Source organism: Vidua macroura, chromosome Z (assembly GCF_024509145.1).
Source record: "Vidua macroura isolate BioBank_ID:100142 chromosome Z, ASM2450914v1, whole genome shotgun sequence".
Lineage (NCBI taxonomy): Eukaryota > Metazoa > Chordata > Aves > Passeriformes > Viduidae > Vidua > Vidua macroura.
The window spans coordinates 15,731,462-15,748,317 of NC_071611.1; the positions used below are offsets into that span (position 1 = coordinate 15,731,462).

At 35.5% G+C, this 16,856-nt stretch overlaps 1 protein-coding gene across 1 annotated transcript in view; it reads left to right on the forward strand.

Annotated features, from left to right (window-relative positions):
- PRUNE2 (prune homolog 2 with BCH domain) overlaps positions 1-16,856 on the forward strand; it is a 144,802-nt gene that overhangs the window by 24,796 nt on the left and 103,150 nt on the right. Inside the window, exons 2-6 of the mRNA XM_054003856.1 lie at positions 1,433-1,537; positions 1,996-2,198; positions 3,470-3,633; positions 9,780-9,932; positions 12,429-12,523. Of these exons, the coding sequence (XP_053859831.1) occupies positions 1,433-1,537; positions 1,996-2,198; positions 3,470-3,633; positions 9,780-9,932; positions 12,429-12,523 (720 nt within the window). The remainder of the gene's footprint in view (positions 1-1,432; positions 1,538-1,995; positions 2,199-3,469; positions 3,634-9,779; positions 9,933-12,428; positions 12,524-16,856) is intronic.

Genomic DNA, 16,856 nt, shown 5'->3' on the forward strand with positions numbered 1-16,856 from the left:
GCAATGTGTACATACATCCCAGAAAGCCAGTTGTGTCCTAGGCTGCATCCACCGTGGGCAGCAGGGGTGGGAGGGGATTCTGCCCCTCTGCTCTGCTCTGGTGAGAGCCCACCTGCAGGGCAGCATCCAGCTCTGGGGTCTCAGCACAGGAAAGACATGAGCTTTATTTTTGTTCTTCATCGTGGCAAATCTATCAGAAATGCATGCTGTAGAAGAACATGTTACAAGAATTATAGTGAAAAGAGTTAATGGAGACAGTTTGTTGCTAGTGAAGACTTAGAGCATAAATGAATGTATCTGTTCCAGTTATTATATTCTTCAGTAAATTGTCTTTCCTGGGAATGGAGTGAATATAGGGAATGGAGACTCTGTCCTGGATTTATTACCCAAATGTATTTTGATGGCTGTGTTCCATTAAGGGAAAGAGAACCTAAGTTTATTCCTTATGTCCAGGTAGACCTAAGACTAGAAATAGAGAAAAAAGGTTAGGTTAAGAAAAATTGCACATTTATAATTATTAAGGGTAATATAAAAATTAAATGTTTCTGCTGAAGGATTAAAATTTTGGTACCCAGAATTCCAATTAAAAATAGCAGAAAGTACATCAGCCTGTACATCCCAACAACAAAAATGTTTACTTTCATGTGTTTGTTTCTGAAACAAGTCTCTTAGCATCAATCACATATGTTTCACCAATTAAGAAGCATTGAAAGGAAATAAACTGTAATGTTTCCATGCAGCTAAGTTGACAGTAATGATGTACACAAGAGAAAAACGTCATCATATATTTTGTGTGTGTAATTATGAAGAAGGTAGGTCCTTCCTTTCAGTACTTTGCTTTTTCATACAGTAGGTTTCTCTTCTTTTTTCATCTTGTTTGGAAGGCTCTCAGTTTTATTAAGTGAGAACAATTCAAAACTCATAGTACTTCAGCTGTGTTCAGCTTCTGAAGATTCAGGATGAAAGGCAGTTACTTTGTCTATTTACTGATTTCAGCTAAGTGAAGAAAAAAGGGTAAAATTAAAATTACAACTTGCTACATATTATTTGCTGTGTATTTTGTTTTTTGTATTTCTACACTCTTTTGGACTGTTTTTCTAAATGGATTTGTGAGGTCTTTTGAAAAGCTTTTCCATGTATACGTGAAGTTGCTGCTTGTCTGTTACTTTGCTGTGAAAGAGACTTTTGTCAGATTCAGACCTTATTGGGTTCTAAACTATGGTGTCTTGTGAAATTTTGTTTTTGGCTTTTTGGGGTGCTCTGAAGACAAAGAATGTTCTTCTTGTGGGCAGGAAGTCCATTCCTTCAATCAGCAGTGAAAAATGCTACAACTGAATACAAAGCCTGATATTTAACTTGTCCTTTGAACTTTCCTCATTTGACTTTTTCTCATCATTTCCTCTCATAGCAATTGTCTTCTAATATGTTACAGAACAGGAGCAAACGCCTGGAAAAAGTCCATGTTGTTCTTGGGAATAAACCCTGTGATTTGGATTCACTTATTTCTACCCTGGCCTATGCCTACTTTCTAGACAAGGTAATGGAAAAATTGGACTGAGTGATCTTAATTCACTTGTTCCAGGTTGTTACAGACATCTTATTGTTAAGTCAATTGCTGTAAAAACAATGGTTTTGTTATTATTGAATGTGAGTTTTTAAAAGATAAATAATCAACATTTATTTCCATACAAAAATGAATGAGTGGTTATTAGATGGCTTATTGAATAACATGAGAAAATCAGTCTTGTGCTTCATTCCTTATCCTTCTCCTCTCCTGGTTTCCCAGGTACTCTGTAGGAGTCAAACAGTGACAGATGAAGGAAAAAAAGTGAAATACCTCTTTTTTTTTTTTTTTTTTTTTTTTTAATTTTAGCTAAGTAAAGGAGAGAAAACCCCAAGCAGAAAATCCAGTCTGTTTCTAATTGCTTACTCTGTTAAAATACCATCCTGATGAAAAACAGGTTCAATTCTCACAAATGCACACCTGTTTTACAGGTCAGTCCTCCTGATGTTCTCTGCTTACCTGTGTTGAACATACCAAGAAAAGACTTCAGCTATTTCACTGAGACAAAATTTATTTTGGAAGAGCTGAAAATCCCAGAGTCAGTCCATATCTTCCGAGATGAAATCAATTTGCATCAGCTGAATGCTGAAGGGAAATTGTCTTTAACGCTTGTAAACAGCAACATGCTGGCAAGGTATTGTGTTTTTTGTATGGTAAGGTGGCTTATGTGAGTTTGAGCTGTTTCAAAAATAACGTTTTTTCTGTATTGATATTGCTATGTTAACACAGACCCAAAAAAAGGAAACTAAAATGCATTTTGTCTCCCTTTATGTTGAATAAGTGTAATAAGGTGAATGGTCATCTTTGTTTTGCTTTTAATGGAACTTCCACTTTTAAGAACCTTGAGTTTTCACACGTTTTAGATTAGATGTTTTAATTTAGTTAAGTAGTCTGGAAGTTTCCTGTGGCCAGGAGATAAGAGATCAGAGTTCTTTTCCTGCTCCTTAGTTAGCTTTCCTTTGAGAATCTTATATTGATTTGCAGGTGCCCAGACACTTGGATATGTGCTATTGACTGATGAATTATAGTGGTCCTTATCAACTACAGCCTTTCAAAAAGCTCAGAGTTGATCTCTGGAAGACCATGATCCCATACCCATCCTTAAGAGGGACTATCTACAAGGCCGTTGTGAATCTTTTATGAAGAGCCTCTTTATAATGGTCTGCCTGTCTTGCCCATAGTGAAGGATGTTGTTTACTTCCAGCTGTCCTTAGAGCTTAATTTAAGACAAGTATCATCCTATGGCCCCATTGTACTCTGAGAAGTTTATAGATTAGACTAAAAGTAGGGAAAATCTGAAGAAAGAAATATATGGGAATTTCATAGCTGTTCATAGATTTGTTAAGTGCCTCAGCTCAGTGCATCATTCACTCCTCAGAGCAAAAATTATCTGTAAGATCTGCATTTTATTTATTACTGTCACTTCCTGTGTTTCTTCCTTCCAAAAAATTACAATTAGTATTTTATTATTAAAATTAGTTTGGCTTGGTTACTGCTATTGTAAACAGAAACTTAAAATTATCTAAACGCAAAAAAAAAAAAAAAGAAGTAAGTTTTCAGAATATTCAGTTGGGAAAATCCTAAATCTCCTCTAGATAGAGAAGACTATTTTCAGCATATGTAGAAATATTTTTTTCCAATAGTTTTTAATGGATTTTGATGAGGGAAATGTCGTACTTAGTGATGTATCAAGCAGTCAAGCAGTTAAAGAGCTCTGAACACTTAAATTAAGAATCACGGATTTAGGATGTCTGTGACATCTTTTGGCTTTATAGCAGATTTCAGGTAGCTATAACAATGCTGTTGTAGTCCAGAATTTAAAAAAAATGTGTTGCACTTTCTCACTGAGTTATCTATGTAGCTATAAAGATAAATATATGTATAATTTCTGAATTTGCTTGATAGTGAGGATAAAACTTTGGAATCAGCTGTTGTCAAAGTCATCAATCCAGATGAGCAATGTGACAGGAGCCTGGAGTTACAAGCATGTTCTTCCTCTTTCGTCGTAAAAGAGATTCTTCAAAAGGCACCAGAGTTAATCACTCAGCAACTGGCTTATCTCCTCAGAGGTGAGAGATTACTCTTTATATTAAATACTGAAAGGTTTAATGGAGTGTTTCTGAATTTGCTCATGCAGAAAGAGTGTGATCCATTCTTTGGTTAACAATCCCTTTAGAGACCACAGGAAGCTTCATAAAAGAAGCAGGGAGTAAAGAGTTTGTTAAAGAGTAACATTATATTGAATATTAAAAATGTGCATTTAAAAATAGGCATGAGAGGTCTTTGCTGTATCACTAGACAAGAATATTAAATGAAGCTGTCGACTTACCAGCTGGGTAGCTGGAAAAGCTGTGCAGTTCGTTGATTCCAGGGGCATTGTGGACAACAATATGGATTGGAATCTAATATTTACAAGTTAAAGCTTCTTCCTCCCAATGGTTGTACTTTTTTATGGAATGATATTTTAATGGCGTGATGCAAAACTTTTGCTGTTTAAAAACACTGTTACCGAGTCTTCATTATTCTCTCCTTTTCTTTTGTAGTGTATGCCCAGCAGAGTACAAAGTGGGGGTGGGCTTCAACAATCATAAGTATTTTCTTCTCTGTCTTGGAAGTTCATAATTTGTATTCATTTTCTTGGTTTATTTGCTGCACAGAACTTTCCAGTTGGAAATAAAACTGGTGTTGAAAAGAACAGTCACTGCTTTTAAGTTACTTACTGAATTTTAAGTGTTCAACAAATTTTGTAGGTTTTAAGTTTTAATGATGTGAAACTGCTAAATGTCCTTTTAAGAAAATAACGTGGGCATGTTTAATGAGGATTATGATAACTTGTCTACATTTAGACTTGAGAAGTAACTAGAATCTTGGTAAATCATTGTACTCATCACTGTGATAACTAATAGACATGTTATAAGAAGTCAAAAATATTAATTTTTTTGAAATATTCCACAGAATAAGCATTAACAGTAGCACAGCATTTAGCCTGACCTTACAGTATCTTTCCATGCTAACAAGCTTTAGTTAACCTGCCATGAAATGTTTTTGTAAGCTCCAAATTTCTGTTGAGTAGCTCACCAGGAATCTAAGCAAATGACCAAGCGTAATAGTTGGTTTTGGAGGCAGAACAAAAGATGGGTTTTTGGGAATATCAGGATATTTGTTTGTTGGCAGAGAGTCAGATGGAGAGGTCTGAATACTGTTCAAGAACACGTTTGAATACTATATGTGGATGTGTCAGCATGATTTGTGCCTCTAATATGTATCCAGATTAAAATAAAGTGCTTTTATTAGTGTTTGCGTTAGAGATAGCACTTTCAGTTTTGGGGAATATAGTAGCTAATTTTTGATTTTTTTTAATCAATGAGTAATTACATTTTGATTATTATATTTGATATAGCAAATTGGAGGAACTTAGTGGATAAAAAGTCCCTGCATACCTTCTTCTGCATGGTATGAGAAGTGACTGGCAAAGCCTAGGGAACAAAACACAGCTGCACTTGAGATTTGGTACCTTTATACTTCTCCCAGCAGCACAGGGACAGATATAGAGTCTGCAAAAAGGCTGTATTGTGTTTTTCATATTTTGTTATGTTACTTCCAGTGTAAATCTGTATATGGTTAGTTTGTCTGAATTTCAGGTGAAGTTCAGAACAGAAGGCCAAAGTAAAAGTTAGAGTGTTAAGAATTAGGATTTTATTTTCATAAAAATGCTAAGAGATATTGTTATCTGAGTCTCTGAGTTAGGAGGCCTTCTTTAGCTTTCTGACTTTCCAGTGAGTATTTTGCTAAGAGACTTTTAAGATAGAAGAAAGTCTCATGCTTTAATAATTATCATGTGGTGACCAAGACAGCTTAATTTGTTGACTGTTTTTGAAACTTCTTTTTTCTTGAAGTCTGTTAGCAGTTTTTAAATTTCAATAAAAAGGCAGATGTTTATGTATATAAATTGCACCTTTGAGCAAACTTTACCTGCTTGTCTATATTAAAAAAAAATGTCAAGAGAAAAGACATTTTCTGTGAAACTGAACATTACTGATTTAGGCATTATTATATTTAAAGATTAATTTATTTTTTTTAGGTGAATGCTTTTCTGGTATCTTTATCTCCTTATCAGACATTATACAAGTTAATTCTACCCTTAGGCTTTTGAGTAGAGCCTGCTTGGAGAATCAGTGCTGTACAGCCATATTTGCCTTAAGTTAGAGCTTGTGCTGTCCCTGGATTTGTGCCAGAAGCAAACAATTACAGAACCTGCCAAAGTCCTGGGCCTGTGTTATTTTATTTCCCAAGAGATATTTATAAGGGGACTGTTGCCAAACTCAAGATCCATTAAACTGCTGAATCATTACATTCTCTGTTGCAGCCAGCTGGCAAGGATGTTATTCCAAGCACTCACTGTCAGGTATCTTGGGTCAATGCACTCTCAAAAATGCCTCCTTATGTTTATTTGTATAAGGCCTTGAAGGATGCCAAAAGGTGCAAACCACAACATGTAAATATAGACAGATTTCCAGCAAAAGTGTCAGCAATTTTTTTAATGTGAATCTGCTTTTGCTAGTGATGAACTGCATGGTTGAGGTCTTTTCATGCCCTGTTGGGGCAGTCTGACTTTCAGTAGAGAAGATTAGTTTGTTATTCTAGCCACCCAGACAAATGTTAAGAAATGCCCTTTTAAGGACTTCAGGAATTGGGCCAGTATTTTTTTTTTTTTTTTTTTTTTTTGTTCTGTCTTGTACATTGATCAGATGGTTCACATGCTCCTGCACTGATGCATCCTTAATATATATACCTGGAAGAAAGGATAATTTTGACCTGCACCAAACACTGCACTTATTTGGACTGACACTTCTTTTTAATATATGGAAGCAGTTTTTTTGGAGGCAGTGCTCTTCCTCTCCTTTCCCCAGTTATGTTTTATTCCAGCTTCATTGCATTTCCTGTTAATTACAGTAAATATTGCTTACTTGGATATATTTAAGATTTTGGGTTGCAGGTTTTTTTTGGGGGGGTGGTGTGTGAGAAGAGTTGAAGTGTACTTTCCATAAGGGACTGTTGGTTTTCCCCTTTTCCCTATCCTTTATTTTTACATGTTATGGAACAAAACCTTGACAGGAGAAATGCCTATATTTTCATTGTACTGTTTCTCTCAACCATAAACTTATAATTCAGGAGATGCTTGTGCTGTTCTTAATGTTTTCCCAAAACGACTTCTGCCTTCATTAGATCATGTTTAATATTAATGCACAGCAATTGCTTTTGGCAAAACTAATGCTTTGCTTCCAAACTGCTTTGCAAAAAAATAATAAAATGCACATTTTTAAAGAGTCTTAGCCTGTTTTCTAGTGACCTCTTCAGAAAAAAAATGTAGTAAAGTGTGATGTACACAAGAAATAATATTGAATCTTGTATTGCCTATTATATATTTTTTTTCTCTGCTTGTAAGCAGACAGCAGCCACCATTATGCTTTCAGAAATCCTTGGGGAGTTGCACCAACACTCAGTAAAATCTGCAGGAGATTTCTGAGACCATATATTGCTTTTACAGCAGGTATTTATAAGACAGCACATAACTAAATAGACTACTGACCTTCGGTCAAGCAAAAGTAACTTAAGTGAACTCTTCTTCTAAACTGCCTGGAATCTTAGCCCTCACAGGAATTCTGAGGATGCCTGGGGGAGAAGAGGTGTGCCTTTCTTCCCTGGTGATGAGGAGAGTGTTGAAGAATGATCATAGCATTAAAGGACAAGTAAACGTTGATCTTGCTGACACCCTAGTAATTTGAGAATGATCCTTTTCTGGCTTTCATCCTAGTAGAAAAGTTATCAGTTGCAAGCACTACAGTTTTGGTGTGACTAGTGACAAAACCAGAGCCTTTTAGAAACCTTTCTAAGGTGTCTGCCTGTCGTGAGTGAAGGTTACTTCATGTTGACTTCCAAACTGGTGAGCTTGGGTGGGTATACAACTCACATCTCTTGTTCTTCTGCATTTTCCTGTATATTTGTATTAGGGTTTTCTCTTCTTGGTTTTACCCTAATATTCCATTCCCTGAAGCACACACAGCTGTGGTAAAAGTTTCATACGTTGTGTATCTGAGGTTCTGTGCAGATGGACAGACTGCCTAACTCATCCTAATACTACTGGGGGGCTTTACAGGATATGCTGCAGCCTTGCTCCAGTAGGTGTGATGAATTTGACCACATGTTGCAGATCCAGCACTTTTGCTGGAGTCTCCATTTCCTTTGTGTGTGCATGAACAATTTCCCTCTCTGTTTCTGGAGGATGAAGAAAAAGCAGAAAATTGCTGTTCCTAAAATACTTCAGGCAGCCTGGTCCCTGAGCTGCCGTTTATCCAGATGCAGCTCTGTGCTGACTGAAAGCATGTTGTGGGGTGTCTCAATCCTTCTGGTCACCACTGTTTCCTAGAAAAGTGGAAGCTTTAGAATGTATCTCAAGAGTATTTACATAGCATAAGCATTGTTATCTGCTATGGAGTTCAAGAACAAAGGGATATTTTTAGATTAATTATCTGGTTGAGAATCTTTCCTCCTATTAGAGGGACTGAAAACCAGGTCTTGATAATGGGTGTAGATATCTGGATACTTCATATATCAGTTATTTACCTGTAGAAGTCTTAAATCTGCTTGTTATGTTGTGTACCTAGATTTACAAATATCAGTCTGGATCAGTATACATGATTTTCATGCTCTGTGTATTTATTTTTTTAATACTATCAAACAGAGCCAGAAGTATTGTCTTAAAGTGATTGAAAGATTGACATAAAGAGCTGCTGTGAATTAAATTAATATTGGCAGTTACAATATCCGTAACAGAAACACAGAATGGAACTTCATGTATTTGTATTTAATTTCAGAAATTAGTATCTGATGGGGAGCAGCTTTTGGCTTGTTAAGCATTATTTATTGTTTAATCCACACAGAATTTGTTTAATAAGGGTGTGTTTACTTAGCATGGCATAATTATTTTTTGTTGTAAGTGGTTTGTGAATTTTGAAGAAATGCTACCTGTTATTTCATATGATGATATTGTCGGAGAAAAGGAAAATGAATATATAGTAGATTTTTGGATCCTAGCTCATCTGGTAAGATTGAGGGTGGCAGTGTCAAGGTTTTTCATTTACTCTTTTTTGCTCTGTGCTAAAGCCTTGTTTTGCAGTAACTGTCTTACTCACTTATTGTCCTTCGTTGCTCATTGACCCAGCATGATGCAATGAAATCATACACTTGTTTGAAATTCTTGTGCACAGTAAAGTAATAAATTATTTCAAGGCTGAAGTATAAGATTTTATTATCGTGAATTTACTGTGAGTGATTGGAAGCAAACACTATCTTTGGGTATATTGATAAATGGCATCCCAGTCTCCAGGGAATGAAAGGGGTGACTTAATGTGCAGCACATATTTGTCAGAAAAGACATGACTCTCACTTCTGTATCATAAGACAATTCAATCACTATGAAGCTATTTACTGTGTGGTGTTTATCTTAAATTTTAAAATTTTGATTGTTTGAATTGGTGTTTTTTTGGTGTGTCCGTTGACAAGAATTACTGAGAGTTAGTTACACCAGAATGACCAATGACTTCAAGATCATTCAGTTCAAACACCACTGCCATGAGCAGGTATACCTTTCTCTAGTCCAGAGGAAGACTGCTCAGAGCCTGATCCAATGTGGCCTTGAACACTTCCAGGGGTGGGGCATCTCCATATTATCTGGGCAGCCTGTTCTGGTGGCTCACCATCCTCACAGTAAAGTATTTCTTCCTTTTGTCCTCCTTACGTCCTCCATTTTAGGTGTTCAATTACACATCTATAGAAGGAAGGTTGACAATGTGGATTTATGTTTCAAAACACAGCAGCACTTGGTCTAATGCCTGGAGAGAGGAGAATATAAGGAGGTTAGGTGTGCCATTGGCTGCTGCTGGCTGTGCTACAGAGCCATGTTAGTGTACAGGTGCATGCTGCACACCATGGCAGTATTGGGACCAGCTAGTTCGCTGTAGCAGAGGCACTGAAGAGGCAGACAGTTCTGATTTAGGAGCTTCATGTTAGGAGGATGTTTCCATGTGAAACTCTAAGTGAACTCTCAGTAGAAACAACCTCCAAGAAGGATTGGGTTTGGGAAGCAAAAAAGTAAAATGTCTTGTTTCTTTGATATCTATAGGAGACATTGATTTTTTGTCTTTCAATGTTTCAGGGAGCATCCTCTTCAAGTGCATGTCTTTGGAAGCTAACAGAATGACAGAGCAGCAGGAGAAAGTACTGTCAGTCTTGGAGGAAAAGTTTCCAGATCTTCCCCCACGAGAGGAAATTATCTCTGTTCTCCAGGAGACTCAATTTAACGCCCAAGGTAGTGCAACTTCCTTCCATTTTTCAGACCTGTTACAAATCTATTTATGTAGTTGTATCAGAATACTGTTTTATTCTGTGTGTTGAAAATAGGTGCAGCCTGCTATCTTCATTGACAGTTAAATGTAGTATATTAATTTTAAATTAATTTTCTTACATAATAAAGCATGGAATTGTGATTTCTTTTGAGGAACAGCTTAGCTCATAAATAGTCTTGTATTGTAACAGGTAAAGTTAACAATTTATTTTATATATTGCTTTTGCAAATGTGTGCTTATCAAGAATTTATGTTGATTTATATGGACATAAAAAATGTGTCAGGCCATGGGCAGAAATCGTGTTGCAATTGCCTGTGTTGTGTGGAAGTAGATTTTGTGTTATGATACAGATTTACTAAGGGCTTTGTACAGGTGAAGTCAATTTGACATCAGTCTCAAATTAAGGAAGCGGCGGGAAAGTTGCAATTCTTGTCCTTTCTTCTGAAAGAAATACCAAGTAGAAATATTCAGTGATCTAAAGTGGCAATGTTTGAACCCAAAATTTAGTAGCAGGCTTTTGAAGAGATGCTGTGAATGCCTGAAAAAAATAGTTGTAATAACTCTTGCAATTTTTACTGGCATTTGCTGCCAAGTTCTTACCAAAGAATGAATATTAAATTCCTAGGGATATTTTTATGTTAGATGTATCAGGTAAGCATAGGGTCCATACAGACTCAGGGTCTTTATTTGTTCTCTGTCTGCCCATATGCAGAAAGTAGTCATTGAAATTCAGACCATCAGCCTGAGACAGCTGCCCTGTCTGGTAGATAAGGAATTTGAGGTGCTGCTTCCTTTGCCCTTTCTTTCAGTGAGATTACAGGGTAATTTAGTTCAGTCTATAAACATTCACGTGAATTCTCTTAAGTTCCTCCACTCAAGTAATCAGTATGCAGTCTAGATTGGAAAATGGCGGTGAAAGTGGCTTTTATGGAAGTCAGTTCTTAGTTCTGCCAGTTGCTAGGGGAAATGGTTTAGTACTTTAGTTCTGCCAGTTGCTAGGGGAAATGGTTTAGTACTTTTGTCATGTAATATCAAATTCGAAACTTGGACAAGTATATGTAGTGGGTTTAGTCTGTGTGGTACTGGTTGCTAGTCACATGAGGCATGGGGAGGACACTATCACCCACTCTTCTTTTTTCTCTTTTGCCTTATAACTTCTGTTTTTACTGTATATTCATAAAACATATCCATATATTGTACGTGACATTTCTTTTAGTAGGATACCACTGAGTTTCAGGAGCCCTTTGAAGGATGTAACCTCTACTGAGTATTTTACGTAATATACTCATTATTTGAGTCAATATTAGGACAATGCAGCCAAAATAGTTCTCAGTTTCTGGTAGAAATCATGATTTATTGGCCTGAATTAATTTGTTATTTAAGGCACAATAGGTTGCAGCCCCCCAGAAAGTTTATTGGTTATATACAAAATTTCTTAAATGACAGATGTGTAAATGTTCATCTTGTTGTTAGATTGACTGCAGTAGCTAGACTCCGTACAGGAACAGTAATGAAAGGATGAATTTCTTTGACTTAGGTTGGTATTTGTTTCCCTCTTGAAAATCATTTCTACAAACACATGGTGCATCTTAAACTGCTATGCCTTAAAGATTGGTGGATGTTTTAGTTGTTCCCCTGCACTGAGATAGATGGCTTGCAGAATTCTTTACATAGACCTTTGGCTATAACGTCTGTGTTGCAACCATGTGATGTAGTTATGTTCCTCTATATAATATGTATTTGTTTTGAGAATCTTCGCAGCATTTTAGGCAGACGTGTCCATTGACGGAAACTTAGTCACTTGAATTTTCCATACATTGGGTTTAAACATACCAATATGTCTGGTTGCAATTCCTGTTTTACACCATTGTTGCTGATGATAATGTTTCTATGGTACATAAACATATACTTCGTTGATGAAGGATTTGACGTACATAAGAAAAAGCCATTGGTGTTAGCAATTTGTGAAGAAGGTCAGAAAGGTTGAATGGCTGTGTTTACAGCATATCTTAAGTTCCTTGCTTTTGAGTATTTCATAAACACCATAGTAGTCCACAGGTGCTTTTCAATATATTAATTATTTCAGAAGTAATTTTATATTTGTGATTTCATATTAGGCCATAGAAATTGCCTAGCTATACATTTATCGTCAGCTGGAATTACATTCACTTAAAAATTTCAATGTTCACAGAGGATCACGGGTGTTGCAGTAGACTTAATTCTTCATACTTGTTGTTAGTGTGTATCCTCCATTAAATCTCTTCCTTTCTTAAAAAAAATCCCTCTAGAAACATTAGGCATTGAAATATTAATGTTATCGTTAATTTTCTCATACAACATCCTGAAATACAGCAAGAAGGTTCAGCATTAATGTCTATAAACTGTGTTTTTAATTTGTTTGTGCATCTGTTAGCTGTAGATAATTGTATATATGGATATTTGTTTATTTTCTTAAACAGGTATGAGCATTGAGGAGGTTATGCTCAAGGATCTCAAGGAGATTTCAGATGGAGAAATCAAAGTAGCAATTAGCACTGTGTACATGACACTGGAGGTAAGAGGGAACTTCAAACATGTTTAACAGCCTTATTGCACATGGGAGATAGTTCTTTAAACCAGAATGTGAACAAGTTATTTTCTCAATATTTTTTTTAGTATGAGCAGAATTTTCACTGATTTAATTAACTTCGAAAGAAGTAGTAGCTATTTGTTATCTGACTTGCATTATTATGATATTATGATTATTCTCTCCCTTTAGATTGTATGGTGTATTAAAAACAATGGCATAAACAAATTGGAACCTTTGGGTGAATTGAACGTGTGAGCTTTTTACCTTGATCTGAAGGAGAGTTGCATATTGCTGGATATTATGTAAAAATATTATTTTAAAAATATGAATGCTTAGATCACTGAACAAGTATGACATGGCACTGTTATTTCTGATTGAAGTTTGCATACTGGCATATTGATAAGTAATAAAACCTGAGTGGTCTGAAGAAAACATCAATAACAAAAACATCTTTATATAGTATATGTTTGTAATTTTCACACTCTTCATTTGCATGAAAGTCACGTATACAGAAGTATTTGAAATATAGAAGAAATTTTAATCTACTTTTGCACTAATTCAAAACCTTTTTTTTTATGTCAAATGCTGCTAAAAAAAAAAATAAATCTCTTGTAGAGCCCTTCCCTTGTATGTCCTAACAGATTTCTTATAATATGTGTTTTGTGATGCATTTTACAAAAAATAAGGTGCTTCTGTGGTTGAACAAGTTTTGGTTACAATCCAGCTAACAATTACCCATAGATTTCTGCTTGCATCCTAAAATATACAAAGCAAATTAGGTAGCAAAGCTTCAAGAAATGAAGTAGAATTTGTTAGTTTTCAATTATTTGTTTCAATATTAAGCAATCTTTACCACCAAAATAACACTGCTTTATGAGGCATAATTTGATCCTAAAAATTAGGCTGAGGCTGGGCAAAAAGGGGATGGGAAAAGAGTATTGTAAGAAAAATCCCCAAAAGAGAAAATGGGATTTTATAAAGTTCTTAATAAAATGCTCATCTTCTTTTGTTTTAAATCTTTCTCTTTTATTCTGTCAGTTTCAGTTAATGATGGTCAGAGCTAGGAGCTAGTTTTAGCATTACATTTTCTTTTTATTTATTTTGCATTAAATCATGTTTGATAACTATGTAGAATACAGACCTTGCACTCCAGAAGTTTAAGCTCCAGGTAAATCTGTCTGACCTTGTCTTTGCAACTCTCTATGCTCAAATTAATTCTAACTCAGAACTTGTCTTCCTTTTGGCTGGAGCTCACAATTTGACTTCATCAAGAGTAGGTGTTCCTAGCTTTCAAAATAGGCAAATTTTCAGCCTTTTTTCAGTGAAGTGTAACATGTCATGCTGACTTACCTTGGCTAAGAAGCGTTAAGATCTGGTGGTCAAGCAATAAATGTTTCATAGCTGTTTTTCTTACATAGCTAGTGGTCATTGTGGAAGGGCAGAGGAGATTCATTTGCCTACAAGAACAAACTGAACAGATTATACTGATGCTAGATGATTTTTAGTCCCAGTCTGTTAAGTAATTTTATTACTAGTATTTCTGATGGGATTTCATTCTGGAAGCCTCAAGTACATTTGCTTTTTGCTCTTACTGTTCTGTGAATAGTTTGTGCCGTAAAGGACTAAGTTTTCAGGGGTGTAATTTTTTTCCTTAGGTATAATGTTTGCAAATTTATTGGGATGGAGATGAGTTTTGCATTTGCTGCATCACTGCTCTTTGTTGAAATGAAAACACCCTCATTTTTGGCACTTGGCCAGCAAAAGATGTTTTTTTTACTCAGTTTTATTAGTGATAGGGATCACATGTACTTACTTCACCCAGTGTCAGAAGCACAGTACATATAGGAAAATGAACGATAAAACTGTCCAGACCTGTTTATTCAGTTTAGAATTCTGTTATAAACTCAGAATACACAGATTTTAATGAATTCACAATTTTCTCAGCAATGATAGGAGTAGTCTGTTATTCATCCTCAAAGTGCTCCACAGACGTTACCTGATTAAATATTAAGGAAACATGAAGAACAGGCTTTGCAACAGGTGTTGAATCTCTAGCATGTTTGAGTTTTTGCTTTTTCAGAAGTATCGCAAGGTCACTTTTTTCCTTAGTAATCAACAAATATGCAAAAGTATCTTCCATTAAAGTGCTTTCTATAGGGCAGTTATTTTGTGTGAATGTATTTAGGTTTGTCTAACACTCCATATCCGTATGGAGCTTTGCATTTCTTGAGATAACCACCTTTGCATCTGGCCTTCCTGGATTTAGGTGATATTAAAGCTGTAAGTTGAAATCAGACCTGTGTCACCAGTGACTGGCTGTCAGAGTGTACACTGCTTGAATTTTACATACGTAACCACTTTATTTTTTAATATAAGGACAAAATAAAAGTGACGCTGCCCAGATCACAGTTATTTTTGTTGCCTTTGCTGGAAAGTTTCTCTAAGTAATAATAATGATAATTCGTAAGATATTGTAGCAAAATTCCATGGCTGTGTTACAGTTTCTATTACAATTTCTGTTACATTTTGTTATACCCTTAGAGTATCTTTTGCTGCTTCTCTGTTGGAATTCTCTTGGAATTGAGAAATGTCTTCTCAACATGGCTTCCTGGGAAAGTAATATTATTCCTGAGAAATGAATACTTCTGTTGCAAAGCGAGCTCTGTTTTCTGCTTTTTTAAGTGTAGTGCACTGGGAGAGCAATCCAGGTTTCATGAATGTTCAGTTCAGTTGAAATGGCTTATTATAACATAGATTAATAATATGCTTGTTGGACTAAGTCTTTTATCCTTTCATTCATGAAAATTCATTCTAACTGCTCACTAGAAAAATCAATTACCACCTGAGGAAGCAGGTCAGTCAGTTGCAAACAAGTTCTATGATTGTCTGCTACTGACTGTGGCAGACAAGGGGGTGTTCTGAAGGTCTGTTGAGGTTCATGCCTCTGGCCATGGCATCCACATACTTCATAAAGACAGTTTCCAGGTAGTAGACGTTGTATGCCACTTGTAAAAGCTTAGAGAACATGTCAGAGCTGTAGTGGAGGCTGCTGTCACCAGTGTTGTTTCCTCAAGAAAGTGACCTGCATGTTCATGCTGCTGCAGGAAGCTTGACTGTCCTTAGGTAGCCTCCATAGTCCAAATGAGTTTGGGATAGTACCAAAAGGAAGTTCTATCTCTCATAACAACTTCTCCCTTTGTGGCTTTATGCCTCAGAGGAACTTATAGTGCCAATTCCAGCAACAGAAATTTAAGAAATGTAGAACTGTTTGGGTGCATGGTTTATCATCTTCCTATCAAAAAATAGTCTTATCTTGGAGATAGATTTTAATTTTAAGGCTGTTTTGTAGAATTAGTAAGAAATACCACTGTTTCATAATTTGAACAATTTTATTTCTGCATTTTGAAAAGTGATGTTTTTAATACTTCTGTACAGCAAATCAAAGACCTCTGTCTTAGCTGAAGCATGTCAAACAAGTGCTAGGTAGACCATTACACCCAAATAAGTGAGATTACAACATATATCTTTGAAGATTTGAACTTCTGGTCTGTCTATAATGATTATGTATATATATTGTATATTTGGGAATTTTTTCTCTTGGTATAAATATAAACGTATTTTAAATGGCAGATTGGTCCATGAATTTGTTTTTAATGCAAAAAACAAAACAAGAAGCAAACCCCAAGTAAACATGTTAACATTTAATCTTCCAGTAATGGAATTGGAAACAAAATTCTCAGCAACTTACAATAGCAATGCAGTTCAAAAGTATTTTTCTGATGCCTGTTGTGAGAAGTTAGGGTATGTAAAATAAATGATGTATAGAGCTGTAGGAATGCGACTTTTGCAGACTACCTTATGTCTAAGGAACATTAAACATAGGGTTCTCGTTTAGCAAATAAATAACCATTCATTTCAATGGCTGCATAGTCTGGACTTTTGTGCATATTTTTGTGAAGATGAGAAGAGGCCATTAGGGATTTAATATAAAATAAATCGCCACGGGGTCTTCTTGTAGTCCTAGTCTTTCTGCCACATGGTGTGTCACTAATGTGCATAAATGGGCTTAAATGAATTTGTTATCTGTATTACATTTGCAGTATGTATATATTTATATATTATTTTTTAATTGTGTTTAAAAATAAAACATTAAATACATCATTTCTGAGAGTTGAAAACATACCATTTGTAAATAAATCAACCTTAATTAAGGTCTTAAAATGTCAGTGTGTGATATCTGCCTTAGGAAAATTTATAGCATATAGTGCATAAAGCTTAAACATACTTTCACTTGCGTTTTCAGAAATATTAAGTGGCT